The 23265-nt window shown below is 34.9% G+C and overlaps 1 protein-coding gene across 4 annotated transcripts in view; it reads right to left on the bottom strand.

The window, feature by feature from the left end:
- The window catches only part of Arhgap5 (Rho GTPase activating protein 5), a 72226-nt gene that overhangs the window by 31635 nt on the left and 17326 nt on the right, over window positions 1-23265 (bottom strand). For 3 of the 4 annotated variants that reach the window (XM_029484965.2, XM_021178861.3, XM_021178860.3), the window contains exon 3: window positions 1443-1590. In XM_029484965.2, coding sequence (XP_029340825.1) covers window positions 1443-1590 — 148 coding nt within the window. The remainder of the gene's footprint in view (window positions 1-1442; window positions 1591-23265) is intronic. The other variant, XM_021178862.3, reaches the window with a different exon arrangement.

Here is a 23265-nt window from a genome sequence, read left to right as displayed (position 1 = left end):
CGACCCAAAGTAACTACAACAGTTCAAGGTCAGACTAGGATACATGGAATTCCTTTCCCAAATAAAACAACAAACAAATATGTCATATTCACAAGGCCTAAATATTTTACTACAGAAAATGAGAAGTCATTAACTCCAAAGCAGACAGATAAGATTAGATAAATCTTTGCATTTGTTTTTCCTGTCTTAAAGTCAAGTAAGAAATTTGTTTAAAACTCACTTAAGTGCTTGGTGAAGGAAAGATTAAATGCAGATCAAATATAGACTCTGTATTAACTATTTTATATATATATGATATTATGATGTTGGAAAATAACAGTATTTGCCATATTGTACCCCTTACTAAATCTGTGTGTCACCATTCCTCATCACACACAGACAGACTAGTAGTATGTACAGAGGAGTAAGCTGATAACTTGTCTAAAGGGTAAGGCATCCATAAGCAAAACTGAGCACAATTATTTAGATAAGACAAAAACACAAAATAAAACAAAACAACAGCAACCACAAAACCCAATGCTTATACATATCCAAAAGTGTTACAAGTAAATAAGGCTAAAACTGATATAGCTTATGTTTTTAAACTTTTTATAATTATAGTTCATCCAATCACTCAGGCTCATGGTTAACTCGAGTTCATTTAAAATATGCTCAATAGCCAGGCATCTTGGTAAATAAATGCATTTAACCCCAGAATTCAGGAGGTATGTAGAAACAGGAAGATCTCTGTGAGTTTAAGGACAGACTGGTTTATACAAAAAGTTTTGTAACTACAAAGTGAGACTCTGTCTCAAAAACAATAAATAAAATACAGCCAAGTATAACTTTTCCAATCTATTCCAACTCTTTCTAGCTCAACTTTCAGTTTTTTCAGTTTTAATGTTTATTATATTGCAACAAAACACAAATGCATACTTGTTTTTAAAACTGTGAGGTATCTATACATACCTTATAAACATAATTTAACCATATAAAATGACATCAAGCAATACTGCTGAATAAGTAGTAACACCACACAGAATGAACTGCCATTTATAAATGTATAATTATGGCTTTAACTTTCATAGAAAATTACCCACGTGAGGAATAAGTAACATAAACAGTATCAGGTTTAATTTTAATAAGATATTTTAATTACTGACTCAAATCAGTAGCAATCTCTTAATATGAAGTTATTATAAATTTTAGAATTAGGTAAGTTTAACACTTTAGCTTTCAGCATAGTTATTTATTATGTTCAAGAAAAGATCTTCAAAATCACTATTGAGTAACAATGAAAAGTTCAAGTATGGGATAGCTACCTTCAGAGTGACTAAGATGACACTAACTAATGGGAACATGAAGGCTCAAATACAGTTTTAACATATCACATTTAACAAAATATTATTGTAGCAAAAATGAAAATATAAATCAAATCTCATGTATTTATTCTTCTAGCCTACCTGTGTCTTCAATAAATTCCACACATTTTTCAACAAATAGTGGTATAGGCTTCTCAGCTGTAACCAGATCCTGGAGGGGCATCCCAAAGTAATTACTTTCCCAATTTCTACGTGTTGGTGGGTTGAAGGTCTTAGTTTTCTTTTTCTGCTACAAGAAAACATATTCAAATTAAAACTATTAATGTTTATCTTCTCCAGATTATTACCAAACAATGTAAATAAGTACTTTGGAGCAAAAGAAGTATTTAAAAACTACATCTAACCCAAATGCCTAGTAATATCAGCCCTGATAAATTCTGCTAGATAAAAACTAAACAATGGAGACAGAAATGAATGTGGGGAGGGGATGCAGAGGGGGAAGCTGACTATAAGAAAATGGTCTGTTTGGAAACAGTCTAGAGGTTAGAAAAATTAAATAGCAAGAGATTGGGGAAAAAAGTAATTTCTCAATGTTACCACAAAGATACCAAATATCCTTCCTCATTTTATATGTGGTCTATTTAGCCTTTGAGGTAAATTGTGGTTTCGTCTAACTTTTACTTGTAAGAACACATTATTCTTGATTGATTATAAATGAGGCTGATTCCATAAACTTTTAATTGCCACCATCAGCCTTCTTTCCCATTCTTTACTATCGTTTACATTTTAACATCTAGATATTTAATTGTCTAAAGAAACATACAAAACATCTTCAGAAAAGGAAATAATTAAACAAGAATTTCAAAATCTAGTATCAGAAAGAAAATGGATTCTTCACTAAGAAGTGAACATGTCAAAAACATAGTGAACAGTGTCTGAAATCCACTATTCAGGGGATTCTACCTCAACCTTTCTGGATTAGATGTTACCTCTGTAGGTAATTCTGTTGCAAACACCCAGCTGGGGATCTCTGAAGACTAGAAGGATGAATTTTTCAAACATAAAAAGTTAGAGCACTTGACAACCCAGATTTTCCCGTCTAAGTTCATCTATATTTTTTTATTCTCCCTGAAAAAGCAAACCAGACAACCAGACAAAACTAATAACCACGCCTTGCCTCCACTCACAAACCTGTTCACTTAACCCATTAGCACTGTTGCTGACTGACAAATAAGACAAGAGTGGAAGAAATAGCAGGAGAAGCAGCACAGATACCACCGTCACACCATATGTCCCAAAATAGCTCTCACTTCCCCTAGTCTTTCTACAGGAAACTTGTTTTAGTCTCTAGACTGGATATCTTGAATATTTTAGTCCTTTCAATTTTGGGTTCTTTCAACCAGCAAAATGTCAGAGCTCATAAAAATCTAACTTTCAACTCCCTAGTCACTACCACTTTCTGGTAAGAAAGAATATACACCTCTTGTTAAGTACAGACTATTTACAACAGGTCATTAGAGTGTTCTGGTACAAAATCTAACTTGCCTATTATTTTATTCTCCAAATGACCATCACCAAAACAGCTTTGTGCAAGGAAGTAGATGAAACTGTAACTTAAAAGGTAGATAGAGGTAAAAGTGGCTACGTTCTTTTTCTTGAGAAGTGAGGTGCTTTTTAAGCTACAAACTAATAACTGTATTAGAATTTGAATGGAAAATAAATCTGAAGCAAAACTGATTTTGTCTGTTTATAGAAATAATGCAAATTGCTAAAAAATAAAAAAACAAACCCAAATTACGCTGTAACTTAATCAACATCAATGCCTAGAATCTAGTAGCATGAATAGAAAAGAATTCTTAAGTCTGCAACATCAAAAAGTTATTATTTTTTTAAAAGTAAGATATCTGGAACTGGAGAGATGGCTCAGTGGTTAAGAGAGTCTACTGCTCCTACAGAGGACTTGAGCTTGGTTCCCAGCACCTATGCTGGGTAGCTCCACTAGGACCTGAGGTTTCTGGCATTCACAGATGTACTCATATGCACATACCTATATGCATGAATAGACATGGGACACACGCACATACATATAATTAAAAGTAATTTTTTAAAGTCAACTAACAAGTTAAGCCTTAATTGTTGCAATTCACTCTTAAGAAATACTATTTTTATTATTAACCTTTCAAAATCAATTTGAACTCTGAGATGACAGAAATATCCCAATTGAGGATGGGGAGAGGAAAAAAATAGACTTCACTTTGTCTTAGAATGCCTAACTATTTCACTAAATTTGGGGGTTAATAAAAGGAAGCAGACCAGGTATGATGGTGCACACCTTTAATACCAGGAGGCAGGTGGATCTCTGTGAGTTCAAGGCCAGTCTGGTCTACAAAGTAAATCCAGGACATCCAGGGCTCTGTTACCCAGAGACCCTGTCTTGAAAAACCTTAATAAACAAACAAGCAAATAAATAAACAAACAAAGAAATGGAAGTAATATAAGGTAGATTACCTAACTCGAAAGTGTATTTCAGGACTAAAAGTTAATTTTGAAATTTAAACAGATTTGGTGCTGGTAATCTAATAAAGTAAACAGACAGTCTTATAGGAAGGACCTTTTAACCAACTTTAAAAGGGACATGTTGATACAGGTCTGCTCTAATAATCATTATAGGTGGAGGAGTTTAACCTATGTGACAAGTTACTTTTCAAATGATGCCACAAAAGAAGTTTACATGCTGAAAAGTCCATCAAGGGCAGGGCACATGGGTATACAGCTATGACCTTAGCACTTGTGAGGCTGAGGCAGGACTGCTGCCAGTTCAAAGTCAGTCTGGGGCCAAAAAATGAACTCAACCTAGGGTATGCAGAGAAACTGTTTAAAAAAGAAAAAGGAAAAAAAAAAAAAAAAAAGAAAAGAAGAAAAGCTTTAGAGCAGATTATTTCTCAAATGAGTTAAAATGCATACAATTCTTTGTTGTTGTTGTTGTTGTTATCCTACAATTTGTAATTCTTAGCCAACAGAATCAATCCAGGGAGTTCTTCACAAATTTAAGAATTTGTAGGATTTCATTATGTAGCCCAGAGTTGTTCTCAAATTAAAATATTTGTTTCCCTCTACCTCCCAGGATTTACATGCCTGACAAATGCAGGATTTTAAACTCTCCACATACTATTAAGATCCATCTCTCAGCTGCTACTGATCTATACAGCCATGAATTCATACTAATTCAACATAATTTGTTTGTTTGTTTGTTTGTTTGTTTTTGAGACAGGGTTTCTCTGTATAGCCCTGGCTGTCCTGGAACTAACTCTGTAGACCAGGCTGGCCTCAAACTCAGAAATCCGCCTGCCTCTGCCTCTTGAGTACTGGGATTAAAAGTGTGTGCCATTACCACCCTGGTGCCATTTTAAAATCAAATCTTATGTTTGCAAAAACATACTCACAATAAAACAAATATTCTATTTGAGAATAATGTGAACTTTGTTATCAATTAAGTGTATGGCAGATAGCCTCAGTATGGATAAATAGGACCAGGAAGAGAAATAGTTTTCTTCCCCAACTTACTACAATAACATCAGCAATATATAATAAATAATATTAAAACCATACAAACAACAAACTGAACAAAACTTAAGCCTAGCAAAAAACAGTTAGTTAGGCTTTCAAAGAACTTAAAGCAAGAAAATCTGCAACTCTTAGACACTGTCTTTTAGATAAAGATCAAATAAGGAATGAGGTAATGAAGAAATGTAAAGAGATTTAAATTTTTGGCAGCAGCAAAAAAGGAAGGAATATGATAAAAACACTAGAATAAAATATTAAGGACCATCACTCCTATTACATACACCCAAATACATGGGGTTTGGTAGCAATTACTTTAAAAAGTATTTATGTATGTGTACTACATTTAAATTCTCCCTCCAGTTTCCTCTCTAGAAACACACCCCCTACTCTCAAATTCATGGCCTTTTTCTTTATTACTGCATACATTATTACACAATGCATATGTATACAAATTAATATGTAACTAACAACCTTCTGAGTCTTCTGATTGTTGTTCTTATGTGTGCATTTTTAGGGCTGACCATTTGCTATTAGATAACCAATTAGCAGGTTCTTCACTGGGGAAGACTGGTTTTTCCCTCTTATTCATTAACTGCCTGTAGCTCTCTATATAGAAGTAGAGTTTCTCCCATGTTTTTACTTTAAAAAAAAAAAAAAAGTCAAGTCTCTCTTGTTATTAGTTGCTGCTCTAAGATACTGGGTAGACAATTTTTTGCAGGCATCGTCCATACAAGCAGGTTCCAACTTTCCTTCCACTCACATGCACTTACATTTGTCCCTATCACCCTTAGCATGCTTCTAAATAACTTATACTAAGTACCAACTACTGCTTTACAAAGGCCACTTTTCAGTTCTCATTTTTCTTGACTTCTCAACAGTTTTTTTAGTGGACTTCTACACCACTCTCATCTTGCCTCATGGCATTCTTTTCCGTGTACTCTGTAATATGAATGACTGAATCATCCTTGATTATCTTCTTCATCTAAACTCACCCTCTTGGTTAATACCATCCACATACTCCAATTCACCTTTCTCCTAACTAAAAGTAATATAAAATAACTTTACTCCAAAGTCTAAGAGACTTTTTAACATGTCCAAAATTCCTGATGTTTCCCATAAAATAAACTGTATCTATACACGTCAGTGATTGGTAATTCCATTATTTCAAGTTGCTAGAGCTAAAAGTACTTAAGTCATCTGTTGTGGAATTTTGTCCTCTGGCATGGTATCTATCTTTGATCACCCACAAAAGACTTCTCTAACATTGAGCCTACTAACATTCTCTTGTAGGAGTAGGGTTATGAAGTGGGCCACAAAGGACTCATCAACCAGAGCAGCTCATCCCACCTTCAGGATATATAAGTAGCTAACATTTCTGGGATTTAGGGGGCTTCTGCTGGTGTAGCTAACTCCTCCCCACCCCCACCCCATCTGTGCTCTTGTAAGTAAACCCAATTAAGCTTATCAGCTCACAAAATTACAACTGGTTGGAAGCATTTCTTTGGACTACTCTCTGTGCCATATCTGGGGTTTGTTCATGTTTCCCCAGGAAAAAATTTCAACATAATCCTTGATCTCTTTCTTTTCCTCCCATTTTCCTTCCTTCTAGTTGCTAAGCAAATGTATAGAAATGCATGTGATGTTTTTTTAAACCATCTTTATAGTTATCTCCTTGAGTTTACAAAGCTACCATCATATCATGTATTTGGATTACTATAATGACCACTTCTACTGCAATTCCCTATATGGCTAAGCCATTCACAAGAGAGCAACCAGAACAATACTGGATCCCCAACTGATTGCCTGCAAGCCTTGCAATGCTATCTATTCCATCCCTATACATACATACATACATACATACATTTTCTTTTGACCTCACTCACCACTTTCATTATTTATTCCTTCCAGCTACATGACTTCTTTGCTATTTTAACATATCAACAATGCTCTTGCATTGGCTGTTTCTTTTGTATCCCACTCTAACTCTTCAGAAGATTTACTGACAAGAGTGTTCATGGGAAAAGTGAGTATAAAATAATTCTATAGCCAGCTTAGCATGGTGACCTATGCTTATAAAATCCCAGCATGTGGCAGCTAGGGTGAGAAAAATGATCCAAGTTAAAGGACAGCTTGGACTAAAGAACTTGATTCAGTAAATCAATCTCCTTAAAAATTATAAACATATTTAAAATATCAATAAACAAGCTTATTATAGTATGTTTTTGTATAAAAACCTAAGAACAAACACTGTACGTTAAACTTTTGTTTTTTAAAGCAACCAAAGTTATGTTATGAAATGAAAAACTGGGCTGGGGAAGATGACTCAATGGGTACCTGAGTGGGCTCCCTGGAAGCCAAGTAAAAAGCTGTATGCAGTAGCATGCATCTGTAACCTGAGTACTTACACTGTGAGATGTGTGGTAGAGACAGAAGGACTCTGTAGAAAGCTCATAGGCCAGATAGCCTGAGTACTAGAGTAGCAGAAACAAGAGACCCTGCCCCAACAAGACAGAAGGCAGGGACCAACTCTGCAAAGCTGTCCTTTGATCTTTACATATACGTGCTATGGCACTCACACTCACATATAAAATATTAAAGACAATTAAATATAATTCCAAATTTTCAGGTAAAACTATTAAAATTTTGTTTAAAAAAGACTTAACCTACTCTAAAAGGAGGTAAGAAACAAGAGATGGCTCAATGGGGTATGGTTTTTGCCACCCAATTTGATCCTAGTTCACTTTCTGGGACCCATATGGTGAAAGCAGAACTAGCTCCCACAGGTTGTCTTCTGATTTCTATACATATGCATGCATGTACATGCCCACATGCACACATACAAAAAATTTAAAATATTATAAAAACCTTTTTAAAAAGGAGATAATCCATGTGTGGTATACATGCATATGAACATATATGGTACACTCATACATACATACATATACATACACACACACACAAACACACACACACATATACAATAAGAGTATTAAGATATACTGGTGGCTGAGTTAAAAATAACCTAACAGGGCAAAGAAAAATAAGAAGCATGTGGCTAATTCTTTCATCTTTCTTTTTCTTTTTTTCTTTTTTCTTTTTTCTTTTTTTTTTTTTGGCTAAAGACTCATACAAAATAGAAAAAAAAAGGCAAACTAAAATATAAAATAGAGTAAGAACAGCTATTTTCAGTTACACAGACTAAGCATAAAAATAAACCCAACTAAACATTTAAATAAAGAGAATCTAGACTTAAATCGATGGAGAACTTAATAAGGAATAAAAGGGTCTCAACTAACAAAGGCTAGACTTGACAAACTCGCAGTCAATATCACATTGAATAGAGATTTCCTCTAAGATCAGAAGAAAATAAAGGTTTCCATTCTTATTCCCTATTCAACACACAAAGAAACAAGGTGGAGCCAAGTAGGCAAGAAAAAGAAAGAAAAGGCACACAAGTAAGAAAGGAAGTAAAACTATCCTTGTTTGCAGATAAGATACTCAGAAAAACTAAGATGCCATCAAAAGACCATTGTAACTGGTGAACTCAGTAAAATTGCAGCATTAAAAAAGAAAAAAAAAAAAAAATCAAGCCGGGCAGTGGTGGCACATGCCTTTAATTCCAGCATTTGGGAGGCAGAGGCAGGGGGACTTGAGTTCGAGGTCAGCCTGGTCTACAGAGTGAGTTCCAGGGCAGCCAAGGCTACACAGAGAAATCCTGTCTCAAAAAAAAAAAAACAACCAACCAACCAACCAAACAAACAAACAATGGCTTCTCTAGCACTAATAAAATTTCTGAAGATAATGATGAAAACAATTTCATCACAAAACTATAAAAAAGCAAAATACCTAAGATTAAATTTGAACAAGAAAATGAAAACCAACTAAAATAAAAACTACTAAACTCAGAAGAAAAAGAAATTGAAGATAATAAAGAAGAGTTTATGGTTTCTGGGTTGGAAAAATTATTAAAATGCCCATGATATAAAACGGGATCTATATGTTCAGTGCAGCCTCCATCAAAATACCAATGACCTTCACAGAACTAGAAAAATATCATAAAATTCATATGGAAGCACAAAACATCTCAAATAGTCCAAGCAATCCTGATCCAAACTAACAAATCTGGAAGCATAATAATAATATCTGAAGAGACAGTACAGAACCACAGACATACCACAGAAGTATATATAAGGCCATGGCATAAAGCAGACAGGCCAATGGAATAGAACAGATCCCAGAAGTAAACATGCACCCTTAGGGCCAACTACTATTTTCGATCAAAGTGTAACAAATACAACATGATGAAGGCACAAGCTCTTCTAATATTTTCAGAAAAATGAAACTTGACCCCCATCTCTTGACCTGTACAAAAACAAACAAACAAACAAACAAACAAAAACCCAAACAACAGTTTAAGAGAGATTTAAGACTTAAATGTAATAACTCTCAAAACCACAAGCAGTGTGTATAACAAAGTATTTGGGAAACACTTTAAGACATCAGTATAGGCAATGGTTTTCCTAGGAAGGACCACAGAAGCACATAACAAAAAAGTGAAAGATGACAAATAGGATTACATTAATTTTTTAAGCCTTTACATAGAAAAGCAATGAATACAGAGAAGAGACATCCTTTACAATGGCAAAATATATCTCATAGATAGTTAATATCCAGTTTGTATAAGGAACTCAAACTTATTTAAAAAAAAAAAGCAATCTAACTAAAATAGGCAAATGATCTGGACAGGTTATCTCTCAAAAGAAGCCATACAAAGGCCAGAAGTATAAGAAAAAAGTGTTAGTATCATTGAATAGCAGGGAAATGTACATCAAAACCAGTAAAATACCATCTCATACAGCTGGGGAGGTGGCTCAATGGGTAGAGTGCCTGGCACATAGCATGAGGGAGTACTGATCCCTAGTACCAAAATAAAAAGCTGAGCATGGTAGTATAAGCCTATGATGCTAGCAGCACTAACAATCTGACTTTTATCCCTGGTACCCAATTCTTCTGACCTCCATACATATGCCCATATCCACACAATAAATTATTTAAGGGTCTAACCTTAAAAAAAAGTTAGAAGCCTTTTATTAACAGGCACGTGTAGACTTGCTCTTTAAAAGCACCAGTGTGTGAGACCCACGCATGTGTATGCTGGATGGTGCATTCATCCTAAAGCACAAGTGTGGGTAGCAAAAGACAATTCGCAGGAGTAGTTTTCTTCACTGTATAGGTTCCAAATATCAAACTTAAGTCATCGAGGATTGGTAGCAAGCACCATTACCTGTTGAGCCATCTTGCTGGCTTGGTATTGTTGTTTTCATTAGTTAGTTTTCGTTTTGCTTTTTTTTGGGGGGTAGGGTGGGAGTGACAACATGTTTTATAAGTGAAATAAAAAAAATCTTAGTCATAACCATATATGAAGCAATTTGAAACTCATTAAAGGCATACTGGGAAGAAATACACTTAAAATGTTGTTGAGTCATTTATAAGTAAAAATCATATAAGCCTATCATGCAAAGACAACGCACAAGAATTTAATTTTAGTTAATGGACAAAAAAGAAGCAACAACAGTGTGTTCAGTCTTTTATTTCTTACTGCTGGAATTTCACTGGATGACAACTGCTGAGAGATGGTAAACTGGCAATTGACTGCCTTTGGCAAAGATGAATTCTCAGGATGAAGATAGATTAGTTGTTTTTATTTCTTTGCCATTTGTGGTTAATAGTTTTCTGGGAAATGGTGTCAGTTACCAAGTTGTGAGTTTTTAATCTTGATGTTTTTAATACTATTCTGGTATAAGACCACATCGATTTCTTACATTTAAACACTATTGTTTCCCAAACCTTCATTCTGATAACGTTCTAGTCTTTGCTGTTGTAGCATTTAACAATGTGTTATTTCTTATCCCTCCCATCTGACCACTGATGACTCTGAAGACTCTGGTCTTAGAAGCAATGGAAGGAGATGATAGGTGGCTGCCATTAGACAAGCTGTACTTCCTTCAGGGTATGATCATAACCTGAGAAGCAAAGAGCTCTCAGGACTTTGTGGAGTTAGTTCTCTGCTCCTGATTAGCTCTACAAATGTCAACTCTTCTACAACTTAACAGCTTGCTGTTCATGATGCATCATATGTTGTATATATTATACATGGTAAAGAATAAATGAGAATTGTGCACTACTTTTTATTTTGATGTAAAATAGACTAGAGAAAGAAGTGCTTACTCAAGTGGAGAAAGTATCTTCCCAAAAGCAACAGGAAGTGGCCGATCAATTATTAGACTACTGTATGAACTATAATTTATGCAGCAAAGATTGAATAGTCTTTATATTTGCCTGTATCTTGACTGTCAATGGTGCCATAATCTGCTTGTGTGCATTGTGTTAATAAATTTTAGTTTTTCATAGATGTTATATTTTATGATATTAAATAATAAAACTATTATCTACATATATTTTATTCATTCAACACATACCTTTTAAATTGTGTTCATATGCAACGCCCACCAAAAAAAAAAAAATCACCAATCTTCTAAAACATATTCTATTCTCTCAATTCACTTATATATGGCTTCTCTTACCATTCTACTAAAATGATATTACACAAAAAACACTGAAATTTTCTTAAAGCTCTCATCAACATTCTTTCTTAAAACTTTCACCCTAAGTACTTGCTCTCTGGCTTCCATAAAGGTCACTAATCTTTTTCCATTCCACTGCTTATAACTATTATTCTACATAATTCTACCTGAGCTCTTTTCTCCTCTAGCTGCTTCATACCCTTAAGTGAATAATCTAATCCCTATTTAAAGCCTTCTCTCTCAATACCAGAGTTCATAAATCTAATCTTGACACTGATTATGTCCACTTGAGTGTTAACAGATATTTCAAACACAACATAAAAAGTAAGAATAAGTATCTACTGAATAAAAACCAATCAGTTGCTCAAATCACAATCCCAAGAGTCAGTCTTGAGTTTTCCCTTTCCCTTTTAACTCTTTCTAGTGAAGAAATCAGAAGCATGTTAGTACTGCTTTCAGAATACTATTTAGAATCTAGTAACCTCTCTCTTTTTAGTATGTGTATTGGACAATAATCTAACACTTAATGAATATTAGGAAACACTAACAGAAAAAAACTACAAGCAGTAATCCATAAGATCTTCACTACACAAGGTTTCTGTTAATAAATCTATAAAGTATTGTCAGTTTATTCACCAGATATTTGAAATTTTCTTTTTAAGATTTATTTTTATGTGCATAAGTGTTTCCCTGAATCTTATGTCCATTGTATGTGGAGACCAAAGAGGGTGTAGATTCCCTGCAACTAGTTACAGTCTGTTGTTACCTGCCATGCTGAGAACCAAACCCAGGTCTCTTCAAACAGCACCAAGTGCTTTTAATTGCTAGCCATCGCTCCCATACCATTCCCCACCAACAAATTTATTTACCTAATTACACATTCTTTGAGTGTTAACAAATAGTTGTTCCTAATTTTAAGGACTCTATCTGAATCATATCAAAAAATTACTACTTGTAAGGTTACAGGCTAACCCTATTATGAATGTATTTGGACACAATAGCATATTTAAAAAATGACAAATTTTCCTGTATGAAGAGTTCCAAATTACTGTGAAGGACAGAAAATCTGAGGAATTGAATGTCAAGAAATATCCTATCTGTCATGGAAAAAGAAAAACCCATATTTCACTACCAGTTATTCAACAGTACAAAGTAGTTCATTAAATGTGAAAATGGCAAAAGGCAGAACTTTATATACAAGTTAGGAGGTCAGAAACAGTTCAGAAATTTAAGGATCTATAGTCTATAGGTTTTCTTTCCCCTAAATACCTGACTGCTTATTTGTAAGGATAAGGACAAGAACTTAGAAACTGCCATTTATCCCAGCACTTGGGAGGCAGAGGCAGGTGGATTTCTGAGTTCGAGGCTAGCCTGGTCTACAGAGTGATTTCAGGACAGCCAAGACCGCACAGAAAAACCCTGTCTCAAAAAACCAAAAATAAATAAATAAATATAATAAAAATTGCCATATACTGCTTAATATATATCAGACATTTGTTAAAATGATATGAACAATCTTAATATTTGCAACAGCACTGACACAAATACTATATGTTGCACCTACTTTGATATTCTTAGATTTTAAAACTGTAGAGCAGGGAATCACAAAGGTAGAAAAGCAGAGTTCCCCTACAAACAACTTTAGAAACCTAACTGAGGAGTTTGAACTCTATACACATATACACATACCACAAATATGCTGAAAGAAAGGGGAACAGGTATTTGCATTTTAGCATAACCCCTCTGAGTAATAGAGCAGTTTGAACTAATGCTGAATGGACAGAGAAACTCAGAGAACAATGGCGCTGTGAATACTGGTGATGTTGTGGAGAAACTGGATAGACCATCGTTACCAGTGGAAATTTAATATGGTACACCCACTCAGACAGACAGTAAGGTAGTTTTCTTACAAGACTATGAAATTACCAGATAACCTAGCAGTTATAGTCCTATTCTAGAAACACAAAGACTCACTATTTATTTAAGAAAAAACCCAAACCCAACTGTTCACAGAAACTATCCCTATTCTAAAACACAGCCAACTCAATGCCCTTCAACAATTTTAAAACTGAATATACTCATTCTGTAGAATACTACTCAGCAATAAGAGAGAATAATTGAAAAAAAAAAGCAACAATTTAAATGAATCCGAAAAGAATTATGCTGGATGAAAAAAGTCAGTCCTAGAAAGTTGCCTTCTATTCAACCTCCTTCATATATTCTTGAAATGACAGAAGTACACAAACAGAAAACAGAAGGTGTAGGCAGGCTAGGAATGAGGAAAAGGTGAGGAGGAAAGTGTGGTTATGAAAGAACAACAGTGAGGCTGGCTGGTTATAAAACTCTTTCTGATCTTTACTGTACAGACCTATGCATGTGAAAATTTTCACAATCAAATACACACATAAACAACTCAGAAATTGGAGAATTAAAGAGCAGACATCTAACTAATACCAATGCAGTGGTTGTGATACTGTATTTTATGTCTGACTATTGTAGCAAACCTAAGATCTCTGTATCATGTCTTACAATGCCATGAAAATCTACAATTATCACAAAATAAAATACATGGCAATAATACAAGTAAGAAGTAATAAAAATCTCAACTAAGACTGCAACAATGGAGTAGAAGCAACATATTTGATAGCAGACTAAAGAGCAGCTGAGTATGATGAATAGCAATAGCATGTTGCTATGGTCCATAGCAGCACTTTCCTAAAAACATAATCTTGCTCAATCATGAGGACAGAGAAGGAAAAACCTGCCTTTCTTACTGAACAGGTACAAACACGCCACATATACCTGCTGTCTTAGAACTTCATTGGAACTTCCTTAAAGACTACATTCAGTTTTACTAATGTTTCTCAAACTTCAGCACTGGAGTCATTTGGGGCAGCATAATCCAGAGTTGTGAGAAATGAATTTTGGTTTATCAGTAGCATCCCTGACTTATATTTATTATATGCTAGGGCAACAATATTCCAACCCAGTAGTAACAGCCAACCATTGTTACAGGGTCCCTAAAGAGCAGTATTACACTGAGAATCACTGGTATAAGTTGGTGAAATAAAAAGGCGTCAAGTTTGGTAAATGTGTACAGAAAATATTCCTGAGAAGTCTAAGAATTTTAACTTAAAGAAAAAGGTCTTGAAGCCAGGTACCATGGTAATTCCAGCACCCAGGAGGCAAAGGCAAGAAAATCATTTGAACTCAGTTTGGGCAATATAGAGAGTCAGTCCTATTTCAAAAAAAAGCAAACAAATAGAGGTCCTGCATGAATCAAGATGAGAAACACTACTGTGGTGCAGACTGGAAAACAGAGAAATGTCCCTTCTAAAAGAACTGGTCACTTTTCAAGCTAACCATAAGTAAAAAACGAAGAGAAAATAACTGTAGATAGGGTTTTCTCTCTCTCTCTCTCTCTCTCTTTGGTTTTTCGAGGCAGGGTTTCTCGGTGTAGCCCTGGCTGTTCTGGAACTCACCCTGTAGACCAAGCTGGCCACGAACTCAGAAATCTGCCTGCCTCTGCCCGCAAATGCTGGGATTAAAGGCATGCCCCACCACTGCCCAGCATAGTGTTCTTGAAGATACAAGTTAGACAGTTTCTGGCCTTAATTCAGAAAACTTACTTCTATAAAATAGTACTTTCCTAAAAAATGACATCAACATCTACCATACATCTGATATATTATTTTATTAATGCCATTTTTTTTGTTTTTTCGAGGGTTTCTCTATTAATGCCATTAATAACTTAAATAATAAAATATAAACTGGGGCTGGTGAGATGGCTCAGTGGGTAAGAGCACCCGACTGTTCTTCCGAAGGTCCAGAGTTCAAATCCCAGCAACCACATGGTGGCTCACAACCATCTGTAATGAGATCTGACTCCCTCTTCTGGTGTGTCTGAAGACAGCTACAGTGTACTTACATATAATAAATAAATAAATCTTAAAAAAAAAAATATATAAACTAAGAGTGATCTGGACAGGGTACTGCCACAAAATCTTGTTCTATGAGTGTATCGATAGATTTTTATCAGGGTTTTCCAAATAACTACATTCAAAAGAAATTAACCACTGACATTCTTTTTCTCATTACCTATCAAATACTTTTTAATATTTAAATCAACTCGAATGTTTACCAGTCAATGTGTTAGTGAAGACAAGAAAATAAAAAAAAATAAATAAAAATTTGAGTGTCTTCTTCCTCTCTCACATTTTATAATAAGAATTCTTAAGTTGGGGTCCACAGGTCTTCAGAAAGTAAGTGAAACTATTAAAACTACAGTTAAATTTTCTGTATGCATTTTTCCAGGAGAAACATCCAAATCTTTCTGCAGACTTTTAAAGGCTAAAAAATAATTTTTCAAAGTTCAAAATAATTATTTAAAGTATGAAAAGTGTTCCTTATTTATAGTTGGATAACACTAAATAGAATCACAAGATCACTTTTTTTTATACCCATGTATTTTATACTAAGGACTAGAGACATGAACAATTACTTTCAGTAAAACAAACAAACAAACAAACAAAAAAACCCTTTCATTCTACTAAAGTCTGCTTTGCTGTTTTGAAAAAACGGTCACGCTATGCAGACAAAGCTGACTCAAGAGTCTCCTGCAGCAGCCTCTGGTGTATGGAGATCATATAAGCATATACCACTACACCCAGCTCTATTTTTCAAAAGCATAAATTAATTTCTGTTTACTTGAGAATTCCCTTGTATCAGCTGAGCCACCAAGAAAACATTATAGAGATAGAAATCATAAAAACATATCTACTGTTTTCCCATGATTGAGCAGGATCATTTACAATACACTAAATTTAACGGTACAAAAAAACCAGAAATGCTATAAATTTACCTGTCTTCCAATAGGAACTGCCCATCTATTTATTAGAAAAAAGTATTCTGCATTATAGAAGAACTTTCTTAACACATTTATATTCTTAACAATTATAATTAATCTGATGCACAAATAAGCAACTTATTTTTAGGTCTTAGTAAAATGAATTTAAAATATACTTTTAAATTTATGTATTTCAATCTATGTCTAAAAAGAAATAAATCAGTCAAATGTATAATATAGAAGAGAACAAGTCCAAGAAATGACAAAAGACAAAATATAAGAGGAAATAACTACACTATAGTCTGGACATATATAGTACCATAAATTGGTGTGACCAGCACTGAAATTCTATTAAAAACAACAACAACATAAGACTGCATGTCACTCATGTTGCCCAAGATGTTCTCAAATTACTAGGTTCAGGATATCCTGCCTCAGCCTCCCACATAGCTAGGGCTATAGGCACATGCATGCTATCATGAATGACAATAAACCAAACAATATTATACAGAATTATAAACCGCACACACCTAGCTAATGATTCAAAAGGTCATTTTAGCCTATCAGTAAGAAAGTAATAGAAATTATAAAAAGCCAGTGTTTTCTGGGTAAGACAAAGATAAGGAAAATTCAAAATGTTATACCTCGTTCAAAATATTAATTTAAAATCAATTTTACTCGACTTGATTTCTTGAGAAACAGCCAAGGGATTAGTTACACCTGTATTAGCTTCTAACAATAGTCAGTCATACTGAGTATTCAGTAAAGAGCGTGATATGTTCTCACTAATAAGTGGATATTAGCTAAAAAAAAAAAAAAAAAAAAAAAAAAAAAAAAACAGAATACCCAAGATACAGTCCACAGAACTCAAAAAAGTCAACAGAATGAAGGGCCCAAATGAGGACACCTCAGTCCCACTTGGGAGGGAGAAAAAAGCAATCACAAGAGGGGAGGGAAGGAGGGAGGGGCCTGGGAAGGACTTGGAGGGAAAGTAGAGGGGGGGGGGGTGGCGGGGATGAAAGCCTGATCTGATATTGGGTGAGGGAAAAAGGACTGAAGCCCGAGGGGCAGCAGAAAGAATGAAAACAGGCAACCTCGGGATGTAGGAGGTTGGGGGGACCCTCCAGAATGCACCTGGTAGGTGAGGGACTCTTAGAGGGACCTTAGGTGAAACGAAACCAACAGTAGGGAGAGGGAATTTATAGAGCCCACCTCCAGCAGGAAGACAGGGCATCAAGTGAGGGAGGGGGTGGCCATCCCACAGTCAAAATTCTGACCCGTAATTGTTCTTGTCTGAAAGAACTGCAGGGATGAAAATGGAGAGGAGCCTGAGGAAATGAAGGTCTAGCAACAGGTCCAAAGTGGGATCCAGCTAAAGGGGAGGTCCCAAGGCCTGACACAATTTCTTGAGGCTATGGAGCGCTCACAAAAAGGGACCTATCATGACTGCCCTCTGAAAGCAGTCAGATGCAGATATTTGCACCCAACCAATGGACAGAAGCTGCTGACCCCTGTGGTTGAATTAGGGAAAAGCTGGAAGAAGCTGAGAAGGAGGGTGACTATGTAGGAGGACCAGCAGTCTCAATTAACCTGGACCCCGAGATCTCTCAAACACTGGATCACCAACCAGGCAGCATACACCAGCTGATATGAGGCCCCCAACACATATACAGCAGAGGACTGCAGGGCTTGGGTTCATTTAGAGAAGACGCACCTCACCTTTAAGAGACTGAAGGCCCCAGGGAGTTTAGAGGTCTGTTTGGGTGGGTGTTGGGAACATCCTCAAGGAGACAGGGGTGGGGGAATGGGGGTGGATGGGAGGGAAGTATGGGATGTGAAGCAGTTGGAGGGTGGACAGAGCAGGGGGAATAAAATCTGGAGTGTAAATAAAGAAAGAAAGAAAGATTAAATTAAAAAACCTAATTGAATAAAATTAGTATCCTCTTCCAAAATAAACTATAATTACTAAACAGATTCTTCTGTTTATATATTTTTTCACTACGACGAAGATAAGGTCATTCATTTATACTGAATTCAACTGATCATAGTACAATACACTGTTAAGCCAAGGATATGAATTGCAAATATGGCATCAGTCTTTCCCATAGTAGATACTGTAGTTTTCATCCTTTAGAAATTATTCAGTGCTCTTAGGATAAAAGCTCAGATACAAGTTCAGTAGTGTGTCTCTAGTCCTCTGACTAGACTGATGTTAGTTGAAAGACTGATGGAAAAATCCAAAAAAAAAAAAAAACCCAAAAACCACTTCCTCATTTTCCTAAACGTATTTTCCACACAAAGGTAACTCTCAAAATCTCTAAAGAGTAGAACTCCAAATAATGGTTAAGTAATTGATACCTTTTTATCAACTGCTATTTTAAGCAATAAGCATTCCCCCAAAATAGGCTAAAAAGTTTTTAAAAAGAAACTTTCAAACAATTTAAATGTTTTGTTAAGTGAAGTCCTACAGTAAATTCAATCCCCAGCCCCATCAAAAATCAAAACAAAAACTAAGAAGAGATACATCCTTCGGTTAAGAGGTTGACTGACATACACTAAAAGGCATCTAAAAAAGAAAATTTTAAATTAAGTGAAAATGGAAGCTGCTAAAATGAGAAGGAGATTCCAGAATCTGAGTTCGAGGCCAGCCTGGTCTACAAAGTGAGTTCCAGAACAGTCAGGGCTATACAGAGAAACCCTGTCTCGAAAAACCAAAAAAAAAAAAAAAAATAGCATGAAAAGCAAGTGGTAGACAGTGAAAGACTGGCAATTCTTAGTCTACCCCATGTTTAACCAATCATGGGAGCATGCTCTGAAAAGCCCACATTACAGGAACATGAGACGGGCAAGTACTATGTTCATGACCCAGAACAAGTCACTTTTGGCCCTTTTTTTCTTTTTGTCCTTTGGGTGCCAGATCAGGTGGAATATGTCATACTTCCCTGAGAACTATTTGCTTTCTTTAACTATCCATGTATCGCTGTAAAGTTCATTATAAAGAGGAACAAGAATCTGGAAACTGTAGCTTCTGCCCTTGAGACCGAGATTTATACAAGTATCAATAGTACTTTTTTATTAAATTTTTTTTCAAACAGTATATTGTGATGTTTCCCCCTCTCTTACTATATCCTTTCTAACCTCCTTAACTACTCAATTTCCTGTGTTCTCTTTATTGATAATCAAAACAAAAAAACCCAACAAGACAGAAAGCTCAAGCAAACAGACAAGAATCATGGAGTTTGTTTTGTGTTAGCTAACTAATTCTGGGCATGAGATCTGCCCTTGAGTATGGTTGACATATTAAGTGACACATGATCAGTTGCAAATAGTTTCTTGGTTAAAAGTGAAATCTTGTCTATTTCACCCTCTCAGTGTTGGGGCCCCATTGGCTTGAACCTGTGAAGTCCAACAGTACTTATTTTAAGCAAGCATTTTAATAAAGATTTTTGAGGTTCTAAAGGCATTTATTTCTACACCTAAGACTTAGCTATATTCTAAAGCATATATGTTTCCAAGTTAAAGTTCTCATCTATTCCTAAATTAGTAGCCTCTCTATGAATGAAATTTTATCAAGCATTTTCTCCCTCTATGTACCACTACCATAATACTACTTTTTCTTCTTGAACTTAATCTATAGTTAACTACAGATACCAAATTTTTAATAGTAAGCCATCTTATATATATGCAATATAAACCCAATAGGCTAAAATGTATATATGTAAGTACACTGTAGCTGTCTTCAGGCACCCCAGAAGAGGGCATCAGATCTCATTACAGATGGTTGTGGGCCACCATGTGGTTGCTGGAATTTGAACTCGAGTCAGTGCTCTTAACTGCTGAACCAGCGGTTAAGATTTTCCAGGGGTTAAATCTCCAGCCCCTAAGATTTTCTTTTGAATTTTTTTTTTTTTTTTTTTTTGCTCACAAACAGGTCTCAAATCTCTCATGTGAAAGCTAGCCAGGCAGAGTGAGACATGCCTTTAACTTCCAATACTTAGGAGGTGGAGGTTAGAGGACCAAGAATTCAGAACTAGCCTTAGCTAACAAGACACTGTCTCAATACAAAATTCAAGTTTATAGTGAAGTGTCTGTGGGCCTGATAATTAAGAATTTTAAATAAATTCTCATGAATAAAACAGGTATGTATTATTCCTTTCTTATACCTTCCTTGTCTGATTATAAAATTAAGGAGTAATATGAAACTGGACCACTTTATAACTTTATAACTGTATGTTTATATATTTCTCTTACCTAATCTATATGATCCAAATCTCTTCCCTAACTGTAACATGAATTATAACACACTCCAAATACCTTGAGTATTCCTTATTTAAAATGCTTGGAGCCAAGTATGTTTAATATCTCAATTCTCTTTCTCGTTTTGTAGTAGCTGCATAGGTAAAAGTTATCTTAAAGGGGAGACTCAAAGCTAAATATCAAATTAATTTATGTTTCACATACATCTTGTAAACAGTTCGAAGATAATTTTGTAATCCTATGGTACACTGGCTCTGCTTAACTCCAAACTAGCTCTACAGTTCAGTAAAACCCCATATAAATGCAATATTAATATTTCAGTACCTAATAATTATTAGGACAATTTCTACTATCATCTTTCACATTATATAGCCAGTTTGATAAAATTTTCTCCATCTAAATGATTTTTTTTCCTTAAAACACACCTAAAATAAAACCAGTGATTTACTTCTCTTTAAGTTTTGTGAATGGTACTCTCTGGTGATCCTTTCCCTCTATGCTCACTTAAAAAAAAAAATGTTTATTTGGACTCCAGTATCCCTCTCTAACAAACAACGTATTCTAGATACTGTTCTAAATAAATATTCCTTTTTCTCTCATAGCACTGCTAGGTATGATGGCTGTTTTCCTAGATGAACATGCAGAGGTTGAATCGTAAACATTTGAGCTTGGATTCAAACCAGGGAAGCCTAGGTCTACAGAATACCACACTGATAATACCTGGTCTTGTCTGAAAATGCACAACCTATATCGTTTGAAAACCACAATCTAGAACCACTTATATAACTCCAAACTTTATAAACATAAAAACTTCAATAAAATAATTTCTTAAATGTTTTTAAGACTCTAAATACATAAACCATGGCCCTAATAATCAAAGCAATGTTACATGAAAGTCTAACACATTTCTGAAAAGAACTCTGAAGATGGCTGAGAATGTGACTTAAACAGAAGGAGTAAAAAAAGTGTAACTTAAAGCTAATTCACCACCAGTGTTGAGTAAAAACAATGCTGACAGCAAATAGAGGTAATTAGCAAATGACAAAAATTAAAGGCAAAGTACTCTTATTCTATGCATCTAAGATGCTAGTGATTATAAACAGAACTATTACCTTACATACAATTAATTAAAACAAAAGAATGAAAATCCTATACCATTTCAATTATGACATGCTTTCAACTCTTGAACACATTCAGATTTGAGATCCAAAAGAAACAAGAGGACTTACAATCTAAGAAATAACTGGAGTTAAATCACCACATAGGTGAGTGATAGTAGGTGAAACTTATGAAAGTAACATCCAATCCAAGGAGTTGTATGACTATTCAGTTGGTATAAAAGACCATATTTAAAACTCCAGAATATATATTTGGTATATTCTTACCCTGTGCTCAGAAGCGAGAATGCTACTATAAAAACCTGAAGAAATAACACTGAATCACTAAAATACAGGCCTTTTGAATCTGGTGATTACAAACATATCTGTAAGAATAAATATGCCTAAAACAAACTTTCATAGGAAAACGACTCATTCACTGTGCTAACAAAAAGGCAGCAAAATGAAAATCATGGAAAACCAGCCAGTTTTAATCATTTTGCCAGATGGAAAACAAAAAAACTAAAATACCACTGTTATTAGAGATAATTTTACATAGAGAGTACATGATGAAGCACTTAACAGCCAAGATTCCAGTACCTTCAGTTTAACCTCTAAATACTTAAATAAGCAAACAAACATAGCCATACTTCATGTTCAAGCAAGACGAGATATAAACAACCAGAAAATTTGATTGTTCCTGGAGTACAGGAACTTTTTACTATTCCCGAAACTACTATCTAAGTAGAAATTATACTAGAGAATGGAGAGTTGGACCAGTTGGTAAAATGCCTATTGCATAAGCCCAGAGACTTGAATTCTGACCAACACCCACATAAAAGCTGGCCATTATAGTATCTATAGTCTCTGAAGCTCACTGGCTAACCAGCCTAGTCAATTGGTGAGCTCCATGTTCAGTTGAGAGACCCAGTCTCAAAAACAAAAGAGAGTGACCCATTTTCCTCCCTTCCTCCCTCTCAAGATAGCAAAACAAGATTTGTGAACCAAAACAGAAAAATAAACACATAAATAAAGGCAATACTGAAATAGAAAGACTATAAACTAGTAGTTCTCAATCTAAGGGTTGCAACTCCTTCAGGGGCCCAGTGATCCTTTCACAGGGGTCACACAGAGATATCCTGCATATCAGACATTTATAATTCATAACAACAGCAAAACTACAGTTATGAAGTAGCAACAAAATAATTTTATGGTTGGGGGGAGTCACCAAAACATGAGAAACTATATTAAAGGGTTGTAGCATTAGGAAAGTTGAGAACTACTGTTATAGATGCTTCACATTTATGAAAGTCTGAACAAAAAAGTTGAGTATTAATTATTTAAAATGCTTGAATCTGGGAGTTTTTCATATCTCTATTTTTTTCATTTTGTGATGTCTGCATATATAAAATGAGTTTATCTTGAGGATGAGATTCAAGGCTAAACATCAAATTCATTTATGTGTCACATATAACTTATAAATAGTCTAAAGGTAATTTTGTGAGTATTTCTAGTTTTCATAATATCTATTAGGTACAGTCAGATATAAAATTATTCCATGGGTAATATCATGATGGGACCCAAAAGTTTCAGGTTTTAGAGCATTTTAGATTTTG

The sequence above is a fragment of the Mus caroli genome, unplaced genomic scaffold, assembly GCF_978045245.1.
Source record: "Mus caroli unplaced genomic scaffold, Mus_caroli_1 scaffold_14, whole genome shotgun sequence".
In the NCBI taxonomy this organism is placed as follows: Eukaryota; Metazoa; Chordata; class Mammalia; order Rodentia; family Muridae; genus Mus; species Mus caroli.
Note: the sequence above shows the minus strand (reverse complement) of the source record. Positions and strands in the feature narration are given on the sequence as shown.